General features: G+C 38.8%; 1 protein-coding gene across 1 annotated transcript in view; it reads right to left on the bottom strand.

Annotated features, from left to right (window-relative positions):
• The window catches only part of reck (reversion-inducing-cysteine-rich protein with kazal motifs), a 74,435-nt gene extending 59,985 nt beyond the window's left edge, over positions 1-14,450 (bottom strand). Inside the window, exon 1 of the mRNA XM_015354514.2 lies at positions 14,209-14,450. Within this exon, the coding sequence (XP_015210000.1) occupies positions 14,209-14,278 (70 nt within the window). The 5' untranslated portion in view covers positions 14,279-14,450. The remainder of the gene's footprint in view (positions 1-14,208) is intronic.
• Between the last annotated feature and the right edge of the window lie 2,449 nt (positions 14,451-16,899).

A 16,899-nucleotide genomic window follows, 5' to 3' on the forward strand; every position in this document is an offset into this window, starting at 1 on the left:
GAGATGAAAACACGCCCACTGATGATGTCAGATCATCTATACCACTTTCCCTGACGGCACCAGATTAAGAGTGAAGGCATCAGCTCTGGGATTAGAGCAGTGGCTTCTAACAGGCTGAACAAGTTCATCAGGAGAGCAAGCTCTGTCATTGGGTCTGGCCTGGACCCCTTGGAGGTAGTGGCTGAGAGGAGAATGGTGTCCAAACTAGAGGCCATCATGGACAGCCCCTCCCATCCACTCTATGACCGGCTTGTAGAAATGAAGAGCACGTTCAGCAACAGACTGATTCATCCACGGTGGGACAGGGAGCGCTACAGGAGGTCATTCTTGCCTTCTGCCATAAGACTATACAACGCATGCACCTTGCGTCTGGGCAGAGGCAACATTGACAGTGACCTGTTTCTGGACTGAACAGTAAACTGTTACATCTGTTCTTTTTCTTTTTCCCCATTTACAACCGTTTTTGTGCAATATATGCCAGGAACCTGTGCAATACACTTATATTTATATTGTGCAATACGACTTTTTTGTGTACTATTCTGTTCTTTGTGTGTTCTGGACTGTGAATAACTCTTCGTACTGCACTTCTCACTGTACTGATATGTATTGTATTATTATTATTGTATCATTCGTTACACTGTGGCTGTGTTGTCTGTGTTAAGCTGCTGTTGCACTGCAATTTCCCTCACCGGATCAATAAAGAATCTATCTATCAGGAATCAGAACGAGACCTTGATAAAACTTCCACTGATAAAAACAACTGAATTTCCGAACTACAGAGCCCACCTTCTCGGTAAAGGCCTCATTCAAGACTGACACTATTGTGGTTTTTTTAACATCCTCCACGAGGAACGTGTTCATAAATGTTTTTATAATAATAAATACAATTTACTGCAGGATTATGTTAAGAAACCATGCATGAGCAACAGCAAGATGAAGCAGATTTTCCAGACTATAAAACAGTTGCTAATGAAGGCCTCATACTCCACAACAAAGAGCCAAAAGTGACATCTTTCCATGGGTGACTAGTAGCCCAGAGTGGAGCCCTATAGATCTCACATTGGGACATCTTGACTAGCAGTTGTGATAAAAGAGATTCCAGCATCCCACTAATTTGCCCACTCTGAAGAGAATTCAGAGGCACACAGCTGTTGCGATCACTGTATCAGGCTCTGACAAACCCACGGAGTCCATGCTTGATTGTATTAAGGCACCACATGCTGTTAGTGCAAAGCTTCTTTTTTTGATGATTAAAGTCAAGTTTGCAGTGTCTCACTCAATCTTGGAGGACATAATTAGAATCTTCAACAGATGTTTAAGATTTTAATTATATTTTACATTTCAAACCTCTTTTGTGCCAAGCCAAAAGAACCATCAAAAGCATATCCTACAGTATTCTGTATCTGATACTATTACTACTTTATGTCCCTTATGAAACTAACCTCAATACAAAATATCATGACCTTCATTAGCAACATCCCGAGTGCGAAAAAATGTGATCTGAAAGTTTATGACTATATATACAGCCTTTAGAGAGAATTATTCTTAAATGTTGATATACTTCTGTAATACTGAACCTTAAAAACAGAGTGAAATAAGTTAGCAAGACGTACTCCGGGGCAGGAGACTTTCTCCCAGGTGCGCGGGAGCAGTTCGCTTTACACATTGCACACACAAAGGGTTTCAATCAACTTAAGAGCATGAGGGACTGCTTTTTATACGGAATACACAGCTTTTTCCACTTTTAATTCATCAGGAACCAGAATGTTCTCCAATGCTCTAGTTACTGAGTGTATCGTGCTAGCAGTTTAAGGGCTGCTACTGTGTCCTTGTTTTCTAGGGAATAAAAATAATGCCACCCACAAGCCACATCAAAGGAATTCCCAGATATCCACAAACCCCCCCCCCTTAAAACCTGGCCCCAGGGACCACCCTCTCATCTGCCTTGAGCGCCAAGCTGTTTGCAGGAAGAGAACAGAACAGAGCAACTTCATGTGCGAAAGTCTATAAAGTACGCATTTGATGTTCAAAATTTGAATCTCTGGCAGGAATTAAAGCAACTTGAAAGGGCAGTACTTGACAGCGAGGCACAACTGATCAAACATGAATGGAAACCAGATACAGACAATTTACAATTTCAGACGTGTACTCAGTGCCATTCTCTGGCCTGTTCAGTTTCTGTACTATTTTTGTAACAAACGGCAGAGTGAGATATCACAGACACAATTTCATTTATTTGGCAATTGTTCACTTCTCTCAACTGCACTTTAAGCAAAAAATTCAGATGAACCACTAATTTTCCTCCCACAACCCCAACCCACTGCCACCCAAGTGAAATGACTAGCTTTAATCATACAGTACTTTGACGTGGGTTACGTAAACCATATGAAACATTTTCAGGTAACATAGAAAAAGGGCAGTAGAGGCCCCCATGGGCAGTAAACAAATGAAACCAACATATTCTGCAAAACCTACAGAAAAAAAACACATCACTCACAATGTATGTATTGAGGGGGTGCATTGTTTTCCTCAGTAATTTTGACTGAGCATAATACGATTAGTGACTGGTGTCAAGTGTTGGTGTTGTCTGTCCAGAGTCAGTTATTAGCTGAAGCTTCTCTCATACTACACTGCCATATTAACTATACAGTTATAGATGCAGTGGACCATTGGCTCCCCATTTTCCAATGGAACTCTAGCTGTGCTCCAGGCAACATATGAATGTTCAGGTGGGTAGCTGCGTCAGCATGCGCAGGCTACAAAGGAACAAGTAATAGGTGCTGAAACATGCACCTAACATGCTGTAACATGCTGAAAAGAGATGAAAGGAAACACAATGTTTCAGCTTTGGAGCCTTCTTCGGATGTGAACATATACATTTTGCAAATAATCCAGCCTGTCTCCCATCCTAGAGTTAATCCCACATCAGCAAGGTCCGCTTGTCAGCACGGCCGTCTCCATTTGGTGGTTTGAACCAAATCTTTGAGCCGATTTTGCCATTAAATGCTACCGAGAATACTCCAACCGGCGCGTCGCTCCGCCTGCCGTCGGAGGGGGTGGGGGGGGTTGGAGAAGAGAACAAAGTAATGTATCCAATTCATAGAGGGGGATTATTAGGAGGAGACTTTTTTCGAGAAACACCCTGGGATTTTTAATGACCACAGAGAGTCAGGACCTCAGTTTTACGTTTCAACCGAAAGACAGCGCTTGTCTACAGTATAGTGTCCCCGTCACTATACTGGGGCATTAGGACCCACATGGACCGCAGGGTGACCGCCCCCTGCTGGCCCCACTAACACCTCTTCCAGTAACAACACCTCTTCCCTGAAGGTCTCTCATCCAGGTAATGTACATCCAGGCTCACACCTGCTTATCTTTAGTGGAGTGCCAGTTGTGAGTACTTACTGTAACTAACACCTCTTCCAGCATCAACCTTAGTTTTTCCCAGGAGGTCTCCTATCCAGGTACTGACCAGGTTCACACCTGCTTAGCTTCAGTAGGTTGCCAATTGTAAATTGCAGGGTGACATGGCTGCTGGCACCAAATAATCCAGCCTGTACTCAGACAAATCCTACGTAACACCGTCTCTTGTCATACATTTTCTAAACAATGCTTGAAGTCCTCAAAGTTTTCCCACCACATACACTTTCACTGACACTTCACAGGTATTTTATTGTTTTTTTCTCATTCATTGTTCAGTGGTACCCCTGTTTTTAAGAGAAGCTGCTCTTCATTCTATCTTTACTGTTTTTGCTGATTGACACAGTATCATTTGGTATAGTGTAGTACAGCATCTGAAACACTCGAAACACGTACTGACAAAAGCACAGTGTTCTCATCAAGGTGCTCACATTATTACACTCTCAAGTTGAGTTGCAGGACTCTGTCATATGCGTTTCTGCCAGTTTGTGTTTGGCTATGATACTAACTTGAAAACACTGCTCTTTCATTGGCTACAGAGGAGGAAATTAAATTATTATAATAATAATTATAATAATAACTTGTTCTCTGTGACAAGGAAATTAGGAGAAAGCTGTGTGGCAGCTATCCATGTTAATGTCACTCCTGCTGGGTGCAGGAACTGAGTTGTGCCTGCTGGTCAGGAGCACATGGCTGAGCCTTCGGCCACTGTCTCCACCAGAGGTGAGCTGAAAAAAGAACTGGGTGTCTCGAAACAAGACCAAAAATAAACATTAAATACATAAAAAACACTTACTTCTACTGTATCTATGGTTTTGGGTTCTGCTTTGGAAAAATATAATACAATAAGCCTCAAATTTCATACATCTTTTCACATTAAAATGGCATTTGGAAAAAATAAGTCAGACCTGAAAAATGGCTTTTGCCCTGGACAGGAATTCTACTACAAGGTTACAAGCACACGCCAGACTATTTTAATTTTTTATTAAATAAAATATTGCTTCATCGTGTTGAAGAGTGCATTCTTTAATTTACTTTAGACCACCTTTGAAAACCACTGGAAAATTAAATACATAGTAACCTTTACTTCAGTGCTATCTACACTGATCAGCATGACTAAAGTACAATTTAGCACAGTCTCGTTAAGGAGCTGAGTTTGAAGCCTGACAGTGAGAGACCAGTTTCTTAAAGTTCATACTGTACTGTTGATGTTACCTCCTTCCACAGAAGGGAGGACACACAGTCCCACTGGGTGACTCATTAGTTTTTATACAATTTTCATTTGACTTTTCAACTCGTGGTATTGTGTTCATATCTACTTTTCCTTGAAAATGTTCCTCAATGCTTAGTTAAAATCATTAAATACAGGATAATGTGGTGTAAAAAACTATGGGACTTCAATATGGAACAAGCTTCCAATTTCTTTCTTTCTATAAAAATAAACAGGTTTTTAAATTCAAAAGCCTTTTATTCAACCCTATCCAGTATAATCTTGCATATCCTGGGTATGGAACATGGGTAGGCAAAATTAAGAATGTTATTTTCCCTTACCTTAACTTTATCTATGAGATCTTCCTGTATGTTCTATAAAATCTCAGTCAAGATGCTATCAACCACGAATTGAATTAAAGCACACTCTTCAGTTCACTATCAAGACACTGGAATATATGCAAAAACGCATATGCAAAATCCATGTATAATTCTTGTCAAGTGATTTAATGTACTGTTTTCAAGATTTAAGAAAATTAAAATAAACAAGTACTACTTTCTGTATTCATAAGGAGAGATAATGCTGAATTAGTAAGCTGCTTGTTTATGCTGAAGAAGAATGAACATTCTTTTATGTTGTGGAATACACAGTCTTTTCAGAGTTTTGGACAAGGTACAGTACAAAGTCAGAGATCACTCCCCATTACTGAGGTCATTCTGCATTAATGTATACAATGCTGGCTTGACCAAAGTAGGAAAAAGGGGTCATGAAAGAAAATATCAAAAAGGAATACTGAGCAGCCAGGTTGTCTTCAAGCATTTGCAAACAATTTTTGTAATTATTCATTGGCTTCTACACAATTGTAATGAATCTGATCATGTGTTTTACTTCCTTCCAATGAACTGCAAATAAAATCAAGCATCTCAGGTCCCATGTTTCTGTGTTAAAGGAGGTGTAACTATTAAGTTTAATATTGCATTAAGCATGATCTAAGCTCAAAGACCCATAACAGGGAAAGTGTCCTCTCCTCCGCTGCCTTCTGGCTCTTTCTCTTTCTGTATTGTAATGTCATGTACTGTCACACAACCTTGTTGTGAAAGGCGCTATATAAAAATAAATTGAATTGAAAAGTGCCCCGTGTTTTGCAAATCTGAGATATTTCTGATATAATTTGAATAAAGAGGATAAAAAGAATATAATACTTTTATTACACAAATAGTATACTGTAATTGTAATTCTACCTGGTGACAAAATGTTGACACATGCTCAACAAAAAAATCATGCCTAAGGCAACACTTTTTACATTAAGAAAGGGATTTCAATGGTCCACTATTCAGAATCCCCCCGTTGATGCTTGACCTGGGTAAGCCACTTCATGCTCAAGACATCTCTTAGCTCACCACACACTTTTTCCTCAAAATACTTATTAGCTGAAGCTAAGCAGCAGTACTACTTAACTGACTTCAATCATGTTATTGTAAGATTTTCAAAAATTCTCCCAAAGAAAAATCTAAATACTGTATATATTAATGTAAATATATCAGGGCTTCACAAGATCAAGAAAAAATATAAAAGACAATACTATTTTATGAACACACAGCAGTAGTAAAACTCATAGTTCAGTTGTATGACACTAAAGTCTATAATTCAATATGAAAACTGGGCCTTCAGAACCACTCCTGTTCTAAGTAGTTCTCCGTGGGTTGGAGCAATGCTAGTCACCGAGCAGTTTCTTTGATACAGAAGAAATCACCCTAGATACAATTTACTGTGCACTGAAAATCCAAATGTGTGGACATTCACTTTTCTAAATGGAAAATAATGCAACATTTCTCTCCAAACTGCTGTCTACTGTAAGTGCATAACTCAAAATCTAAGACACAAGAGATTTTTCCCCAGACAAAAGGAAAATCATTATCCTGTCTTACCTGTATACCTGTGTACCTGTTTATTAGTATTAAAAAAAAAACCAGGAACAAGATTAAATGGAAAACCTATGTAATTTAGCATAACAGCAACACGTAGAAATTAAATGCAACAATACTAAATGCAATAATAGTGCACATATCTGTTCTCCTATGTCTTTGTGCAACCTGTGGTCCCTTTTGCAAAATACTGTACTCACTAGTATACTAGATCACTTTATTAGCCATATACCATTTCTTGTATTATGAATTTGTCTTTTCGCATACCACAACTTGCTCTCCATGAAAGACACAGACAGGGAGAGAAGCCTGGGGTCAGAGTGCAGGGTCAACCATTTATACGGAGCCCCTGGAGCAGTTGGGGTTAAGTAAGGCCTTGCTCAGGGGCCCAGCGGAGTTGGATTCCTCTGACAGCTGTGGAATACGAACCGGCAACCATCCAGCCAGAGGCGCAGATCCTTAGCCATAGAGCCACCGGTCCACCCTAAGCTGAAATTCTGTTCTGTATTGACAACATGTATGGTCACTTGCTTTGTTAATCGCCTTGGGACAACCTTATCATGAAAGGCGCTACATAAAAATTAAATTGAATTGAGTTTAAATTTACTAGCATGCAAGTGCCTTTTCTCCAGGAATATAGTACCTTATATGTCAATAGAACATCTAGCTTTACTTCTGCTCTTGGCAGCACAGTCAGTTAGTGAATGCCAGGGCAGATCTTCCAGAATGCCACTTGTTAAGAGAACACAGGCCATGCAAAACTGCCATTAACAGTTTAATGGGCAATACCTTTTGTGGGATGAATGCTAAGTTTGATAAGCTCTGTACTGCATATATTTCCTCAAAAATCCATCATACTGATTTTTGAGAAGAGTAATGGATTCTACAGAACCAGCCCTAGCTATCAAAGGTGTTCTTATTCACTGTCAAAATGTATAAAAGTGCACAAGCAAACCCTTTACAAAAACAGAAAAACAGATAGACAACCTATTACTTTATTTTGTTGAATTCAAAAGAAATACCATAAATAAAATAAAAACTTACCATAATTTTTTATTTATTTAAATATACAGTTCTGTGACAAACTATTCACCCCTTTCAGAGTTTCTAAATTTTTGCCAATGAATGTTATCAGACCTTCATGTTGGTCATAGTGATATATAAAGGAGCCCTGAACAACTAACACCAAGTTTGTTGTGTGTTTCATTTATTTTGCATACAAAGTCATCCAAAATCCAGTGTTCACTTGTGAAAAGGTCAACAGCCCCCTAGTTCAAGCAAACACAGGGCAAACATAATTACAGCCAGCTGTGTGTATACTTTATTAAACAATCAGGGCTAATTTGGGCCAGGCCTCACAAACTTTGTCTCATCATCACAGCGAAGTTCTTCTCACCACATATAATAGAATCTAAAGAAACATTGTGCCCCCTCAAAATATTTTGCTATATTTAAGACATATGAAAAAAAAAATATTGATGCATATCAGTCAGGAAAAGATTACATAACCATTTCTAAAGTGCTAGAGCTCCATCGCTCCACAGTAGGAGACACTGACTTGAAATGGAGAAGATTTGGGACAATAGTAAATATTCCCAGGAGTGGCCATCCTGTCAAAATCAAGCCAAAAGACTAGTGTAGAATTGTCTAGGAAGTCATAAAGCAGCCTAGAGCAACATTCAGGAATCATCTAGCCTCTCTCACCTTGGCAAAAGCCAGTGATCACGATTCCACCAGAAAAGCATGGGGTAAAATTAGGATTCATGGGAGTTAGCAATGTGAAAACCACTACTCACTAAGAAGAACACTCATGCTTATGTCAAGTTACCTGGATGGCCCCCCAGACTTTTGGTGGAATATTCTATGGACAGATGTGTCAAAAATTGAACTTTTTGGACATTGGTGCCATTATGTCTAGCAAAACTCAAACACTGTCTCAGAACCTGGATAAGTGAATTCTGCTTTTTTTATCAGAGGAGAACATCAGACCAGGAGAATATCAGGCCATCTGTCCTTCAGCTGAAAAGCAATTAGGTCATGCAGCAAGACAATGATCCCAAACATATAAATGAGTTTACAAAAGAATGAATGAAGAAGAAATTCAATGTTTTGGAATGGCCAAATCAAAGCCCAGACCTAAACCCCAGAGAAATGTCAGACAGGACCTGAAACTTGCAGTTCATGCGAGAACTCTCAAATATTACTGAAGTGAAGCAGTTCGTCATGGAGGAAGGGGCCACATTTACTTGAGATGATGGTGCAAAATGTTACTGAATCTAAGGTGTTTATTTTCACACAGGGACTTTGGATGACTTTGTTTATTAAATAAATGAAAGAAGCAACAATCTTTGGCATTATCTGTTCACTCCCTTTATATATCACTAGGGCCCACATGATCTTATAACATTCAGTAGTGCAAATATGCAAAAATTCCAGAAATTGGAAAGGGAGCATGGAACTGTACTGATATACATACTATACCTTACATACAGCGCCTTACAAAAGTATTCCAACACTTCCCCTGGTGTCCCGTTTTATGAAATTACACAATGATGCATACACATTTTTTCTAAGCTTAATATTTTATTCAAAAACCGAATGCTCAATGTGATTACTTCTATAAGTAAGTTACAGTAAATGTCAGCTAAAAGTAGAAACTAAAAGAAAAAAAAATAATTCTTATGCAAAGGTGACCTACTCTTTTTCTTTCATATTAATTATATGACTTATTTACTTCTTTTGTTTCTTGCTCTAAGAAGAGTCCATAATTCTCCAGAAAGGGGATTAAATTTGACAATGTATACGGCCTCTTACAGATAGTGAAGCATAGAGTCCAGGGAAACTGAACATGTGACCCTGGTTACAAGACTACATCAAAGGTAAGATGAACCAAAAGACCGTAAATAAGCTTAGAAGTCAGGGTCTCCTACTCAGCCGCAGCCCGACCCTGTGTTCTACAGGCAAACATACAAAACTTGTCCAAGTTGGAAATTCTCCATTTATGGGTTAATTTTAGTACAAAAGTTTTCTGTGTGTAGATAGATGGGTTACTTGCCTCTCCGGTCAGCAGGGATCAGTCATTTCATAAAACAATTTATGCCTTGTCTATATCAGGGGTCTCCACCCATGCTTCTGGAGAGCCCCTATTCTGCAGGTTTCATAGGTAGACATTAAATCACTGATTTCTAAAAACCTTAAACAATTCTGCAATCTGCTGAACACATGATTTGTTTAAAGTAATTTAGTGAAGACTTCAAATAATAAAAAAACAGGATACAGTTTGGCCTGGAAGGACCAAAGTTTCCTTAACTAAACAAATTATTGCTCAACTGATCAATAGCTTCCCAATCTTTGAAACTGTTCCTAATCTTAAAAAACAGCTATTAGACAAACTGGAGTATGGTTCTCCAAATTGAATGTTGGAGACTATTGGTCCAAATGTTTCAAAAGAATTATGCCTTCAGAAAGTGTTCAGACTCCTCCACGTTTTCCACACTTTGTGTTGTAGACTTATTTCAAAATGGATTGAATTGATTCTTTTTTTCCCATAAATTGACACCCAATAATGGCAAACTGAAAACAAGTTTTTAGAATTTTTAGCAAATTTCTTAAAAATAAAGAACTGAAATCTCCCATTTACAAAAGTATTCAGACCCTTTATTATGACACTCCAAATTGAGCTCATATGCATCCTATTTCTTTTGATCATCCTAGAGATGTCTCTAGAACCTGACTGTAATCCACCTGTGGCAAATTCACTTGACTGGACATGATTTAGAAAGGCACACGCCTGTCTTTATAAGGTCACACAGTTCACAGTGTATGGCAGAGTAAAAAACAAGCCATGAAGTCCAAGGAACTCTCTGTAGACCTCTGAGATAGGATTGTGTCAATCTGGGAAAGGGTATTAAACAAATTGGTGACACACTGAAGTTTCCCAGGAGCACAGTGGCCTCCATCATTGTCAAATGGAAGAAGTTTGGAACCACCAAAACTCTTCCTAGAGCTGGCCATCAAGCCAAATTGGGCATTTGGGCAAGAAGGGCCTTGGTCAGGGAGGTGACCAAGAACCCAATTGCCACACTAGAGCATAGGAGTTCCAGTGTAAAGATGGGAGAACCTGCTGGAAGAACGACCATCTCTGCAGCACTCCATCAATCAGGTCTCTATGGTAGAGTGGCTAGACGGAAGCCACTCCTGAGTAAAAGGCATATGACAGCCCGCCTGGAGTTCGCCAAATGGCACCTAAAGGACTCAGAGGAAAAAGATTCTCTGGTCTGAAGACAAACAAATTGAACTCCATGTCTGGCAAAAACCAGGTACCGCTTATCACCTGGCTAATACCATTCCTACGTTGAAGCATGGTAGTGGCAGCATCATGATGTGGGGATACTTCTCAGTGGCAGGGACTGGGATACTGGTCAGGATTGAGGGAAAGATGAATGTAGCCAAATACAGAGAGGTCCTTGAAGAAAACCTGCTCCAGAGCGAACACAACCTTGGACTAGGGCGAAGATTCACCTTTCAGCATGACAACGATCTGAAGCACACAGCCAAGCCAACGCTGGAGTGGCTTCAGAACAAGTCTCTGAATGTCCTTGAGTGACCCAGCCAAAGCCCAGATTTGAACCCCATACAAAATCTATGGAGAAACCTGAAGATTGCAGTTCACCAACGCTCCCCATCCAATTTGACAGAGTTTGAGAGAATCTGCCCAAATCCAGGTGTACAAAGCTGGTGGAAGCATACCCTAGAAGTCTCGCAGCTGTAATCGCTGCTAAAGGTGCTCCTACAAAGTACTGAATAAAGGGTCTGAATACTTATGTAAGTGGTAGATTTCAGTTTTTATTTAACAAATTTACAAAAATTCCTAAAAATGTGTTTTCACATTGTCATTATGGGGTATTGTGCGTCGACTGATGGTAAAAAAGAATCAATTCATCCATTTTAAAATAAGTCTACAACCCAACAAGATTTGGAAAAGGCGGAGGGGTCTGAATACTGTCTGAAGGCACTGTAAACATTTACAGAGAAAAATACTCATACTGACTCTATTCAGGGTCTTTGGCTCTTAAATCCCAACTGCTTCCTATGTAAACACCAAAGTGCTTTGAGTACCCCAGGACTGTGGGACTGGGTGTGTTTCCTCTGGCATAGAAGCAGTGTGGCGTAGTGGTCAGGGCTCTGAGCCAAAGGACCGTAGATACAGATCCTGGGTGAGAACATGTTGAATTCCTGATAAAAAGTACTTCACCCAAAATGCACTAGAACATGCCCTGATGTATGAATGGATCTCCAAGATGTGACTGACAATTTGTTCTCACTTGACCTACCTGGTATAAAGGTATAAAGAAAATGAAGAAAAAAAAAGAAAAAAATAATTTACCACTTAATTAGTTTTGCACTTAATCACTGCAAACGTGAGCTAAGCAATGTGGCACAACATAAGTATACTAGCATTTCAACAACATTAAAACATTAAAACAAAAATGTACAAGTACTTTGAAATCAATGAAGTTTTAGTATTGCAATATAAAAACTCAGTCTAACCTATACCCAGATTCCATTACAACGTCATCATCTATTTAATGTATGATCACATTACAAAGTCATTAAAGGGCAATACACATTTTGTAAAGAAAAACACTTAAATTGCATTGTGCCTGTGCGTGTATAAGCTTTTTTTCAGCAACCCGTAGACCTGTTCTGTGGCTACAAACATTAAGTTTATTGGCAAAGATAACCTTACGTACCTACAGGGCAATCTTGTACTGCAAATAAATTAACCATATTTATTATACATCAACCTCCAAATGCAACAGTTAAATATATCACGTTCTTATCAAAAACATATGTTAAAATAACTTCAGCACATGCAAAGAGCCAGAAAACAAGTCCCTCAAATTCAACGTCAAAATTGAAGGAAAGGCTGACATTTGTTTTTGGGGTTTTTTTTTCCGTGTTACCGAGTCTTTAAAAGAGAAAATTGGTAGCAGATGTATTGTCTGCAAAGGAGAATGACCAACCTGAACAAAACAGGAAAAAGAGGGATTGCTGCAGCTGGGAGGCGGGGAAGGTGGGATGTGGTTACCATCTTTGAAAAAACTTAAAACATGAAAAAACAGAGCTTCTAGAAAAACAGCGTTGTGGAGTGTGCCATACTGACAGGAGTTTTATACCTGCATATAAACCGTTAAGTTCCTCGACCAATCAGAAATACAGACAACTGAAGTAAACGAAAACGCCTTAGGTTTTCAAGTCAAAGATATTCAAAGTCTGTCAGGCTAACTCGTGTTAAATATAAATGCGTTTTGCCTCACGCTTTACCCAATTTAACTCTGAATACTAAACAAACGAGCTGGACCCTGTCTGGGGAGAAGTCCTAAAAACTGAATTCGCCTTTATGTGCGCTCCACGCTGTGACAGATGTCTCCTGTCAGTAACTCTAGAGCGGAATTTGCCCCCCAAAGAAATCCACATCCTGAGCGCATTTGGACAAACAGCGACTTTCAATACTTCAAAGTCGACCCAGATGTGAATGTAAAGCCCCCCCCCACCCCATCTACAGAAGTATATTTCGATAAACAGTGATATGAAATTAATTACTATATTGAAAGGTTTTTGCTGAATATAGCTCTGGGAACATACTATACTGTACGTCACTACAAATTCAGACAAGGAGCTTTGGGTACGTATGAAATTTGGATACAAGTAGGATAACCATTTACACAAATATAAAATATACAAATGTTATATGTATAAATTATTTACACATTAGTTCTTCTGATTAAACGCATTTCCCCTTATTAAAATACATTTGAAAAGTGAGTTTTTTAGTAAAGTCACTTGAACTGCTAGTGTCTAGCGTCTTGCGCGCAACTAGCGGCTTCTCGTACATTAACTCTGCAGGACAACATGTTATGAACAAAAGCACATTTCATAAGTGAAGAGACAAGCGTTTTATGTTAAATAACAAACTGCTACTTATTTGGAAGCTAAGTGTTGTAAACAACAACAGTAACAGTACAAAAATAAGAATGAATGAAACTTTGTCATCGTACACCGGTGCGCAGCCTACAAACACTATCCTTTTTTCTTTCATAGAGGGACATTTTTTTGTGGAGAAAACCCCAAAGTCAATCAATACACAAAATAAATATTAATTCACACGTCTTACGTGGTCATGTCAGAACTCGCATTTAATGCAAACGTACAAAAAAATGCCAACTCGGTCAACTGTTTAAACACACTAGATGGAGTAAAGAGCTCCCGAAAGTTTCGGAAAACTCGAAGCGATCACGTTGTTAGGAGGTGTAGCTTTCAGATGTTCAGTGCTGTCTGTAATACAGAGATTATCCACCTATATCTGCCTACAGTTCTCTTATTTTGTTTTGCCAACAGTATCATTTCGGGTTTTACTGTACAGCTGTATTGTATGGGTCTCGCAGAAGTGCAACTGGTTTAAGTGCGTAAAAAATTGTAAGCAATTTTACCACAGTGCGATTCCTCGTATTTAACACGACAGACAAAAAAAACCCACTAGTTGTAATCAATCAAAGGGCAGAAAGGAGAAGTGTAAATATTTTCTTAAAATTGTAGCAAAAAAGGCCCACACTGAGTTTTTTAAGACATAAAATCATAAAAGTAACTTACCCTGAGCCTGCACGAAATCGTGGATGTTGAAGACGAGGAAAAAAATGATCATCTCAAAACACACAAACATCTTATTGAAATCCTAAAGCACATCGTGGACGAAAACATAAATCAAACTCGGGCGCAATGACAGGCTCCATGAGACCATCACTTGGGTATCGGCTTCTGCACAGCTTTTCAACAGCACACAGGCCAAAGAGTGCAGGGGGGAGAACTGGCCCTGTGGCCTCAGCCCTAACTGAGCATGTGCAGAAACAAAACTCCCTGGAAGCGCCGCTCTCTCCGGTCGCGAGAGGGCCGGATCAGCGGCGACATCAAAGGGAAACGCCGTTTATTAAGGAAAGAAAAGTTTCGTCTGAGCCATAACTGACATGTACAGTTAATCGTGATCTGTGCTGCAGTTTGAAAAAATACACTACTGTCATTATTACTTCTATTATTATTATTTACATTAAATAATTCATATTATTTACAATAACTGTAGTTAGTAAGATGGCTTTCGGGTGTGTTACTTCCAAGCACGTTTGTATTGTATTATTTTAATTCGACCCTTCAATCACATTTATTTAAATCTTTTCTTAAGTAATTTCTTCAGAAAAAAATATTTTGCATCGCCACCTTGGCATGAGTCCCATGCTGTTAATGGAGCGAAATAGCTCGAGTGGAGTTTGCTTTCATGATGGACACCTTAAATATAAGTCCACATGACAGCAGAATCTCCCGTGAAGTACTGTACAAAAGAAATCAGTAATCAGCTTTTTCTGCCTTTCAGCCTTGTTACAATAGTATCCATGCTCTGGCTTCATAGAATGGACCTTACTGATCATAAATGAATAATTCCAGTTGTTCTTCCCTCCTGGCACTGTTTAAAGTCCATTAACCTCTACATGATTCACATGACCCCTCTGACCTCCAGTGCAGGTCTGGTGCCCCTCCAGATCTGTAGCTGTTCTGTAGGTTCAAGACTAAAGAACAGTGTGGTCAGATATAGAGACAATGGGGACACATGAAAGCAGCAACATCTGTGTCTAGATTATCATTCTTGAGGGGAGCAAAATGGAGTAGCATCCAAACTATAGCAGCCCAAAGAATAGCAGAGAAAGAAAATGTGTAGCTCCATTTTTACTTGTGGTTGTTCCTTACGCTTATACAGTATATACATCCCTCCATTTTCTAAACTGCTTTATTCAATACAGGGTTGTGGGGGAAATGGAGCCTAATCCAGGAAACAACAGGCGGAAGGCAGGATACATCTCAGACAGAACACCAGTCCAGTGCCAGGCACACACAGACACAATACACACACTCGCAGCAGTGACAATTTTGCAAAAGCCAATTAATATATCCTTGGACCTTGGGAGGAAACCAGAGCACCTGGAAGAAACCCATATGAACATGGGGAGAACATACAAACTCCATGCAGATATCATCCCAGGAAATGGGCCCCACCACTGCAAGGTAGCTATACTATTCACTGTGACATCATGCTGCCTGACATGTATATATATGATTAATATTAATCGTTTTATTTTAGGTAGTAACTCAACTGAATCTGCTGTTGAAGCTGTTGTTGGTAGAATCTAATGAATAGAATCAGAAATCCCAAATCTAGTAATACAGTAAATGAATGTACAGCAAACAGATAAACCAATAGATATTAATGGCTATATTTCCTGGAAAAACAGTTAAAAAGAAAAGACTTGACCTTCCTTGAGGTGCCATTTACAAAGTCATTCACATGTTATTGCTTGAATGAAAAAAATCCCACAAACTACAGTTTATACATTAAACAAGACAAGGTTATCATTTTGATTAAAAATACTGAGGGTGTGAAGTAGTGATGGACTTTTCCATTTCACACATTTCTTTCCTTTTTAAAAGCTAGAGAAGCAGGTCAAAGTTTATTTTTAAATAAAGGCTTTGTAACACCTTTGTATTTGGTCATTCATATGATAAGAACAACAGGCCACTCAATGGAAAACATGTAGTTTGTTCAAAGTGTGACCCACATCAGCTGTGTTCTACTTGATAGTACTGTATGTGGGCTTGTCTACATTTATAAAAACACAAAGTTTTTTTTCTAAGAAGTATTTACTTCTATTGGTGACAGCTCTTTAAATGAGGCAAACATAACTTTTAATTGTGTCTGATTTAATTTTACATGCTACATGACATTGTGATGGGTTTGCTTTACACCCAGCTGTCACCACCTCCAGGATGTATATTTTTTCCCATTCATTCATTTATTCTTGGTCTGTAAATGGAAACTAATTTGTCTTTTATAATTGCCTCAGAGCTGTAACTGTGTACTGTATATGTGTATCGTATGTACCCTATGAATCAATACACAACAGAGGTTTATGGATGTTGAGTGAAACAGACAAACTGAACACCCAAGTAAATCTTTACATCAGAAAAAGCGATTTATACAGTAGTTGTATTTGAAAATGACTGACAGCAGTGAGGTAATCAAAGATATGCAGTTTATGTGATATTTCACAAATCTGGTTTGCATCAAAGCAAAACCTTCACATCAATTTTACTTCCATAGAGATCAATAGATAAATTTTACATCCATGAAATGTTACTCTCAAGATTCAATTTTCCTCACTTTTATAGCTCTTTTTCTTGTTTAAATTGTTTATGCAGTAGATTCTTGATCTTAGTGTACTAACATTTTCAATACACTAC

The sequence above is a fragment of the Lepisosteus oculatus genome, chromosome 6, assembly GCF_040954835.1.
Source record: "Lepisosteus oculatus isolate fLepOcu1 chromosome 6, fLepOcu1.hap2, whole genome shotgun sequence".
Taxonomy (NCBI): domain Eukaryota; kingdom Metazoa; phylum Chordata; class Actinopteri; order Semionotiformes; family Lepisosteidae; genus Lepisosteus; species Lepisosteus oculatus.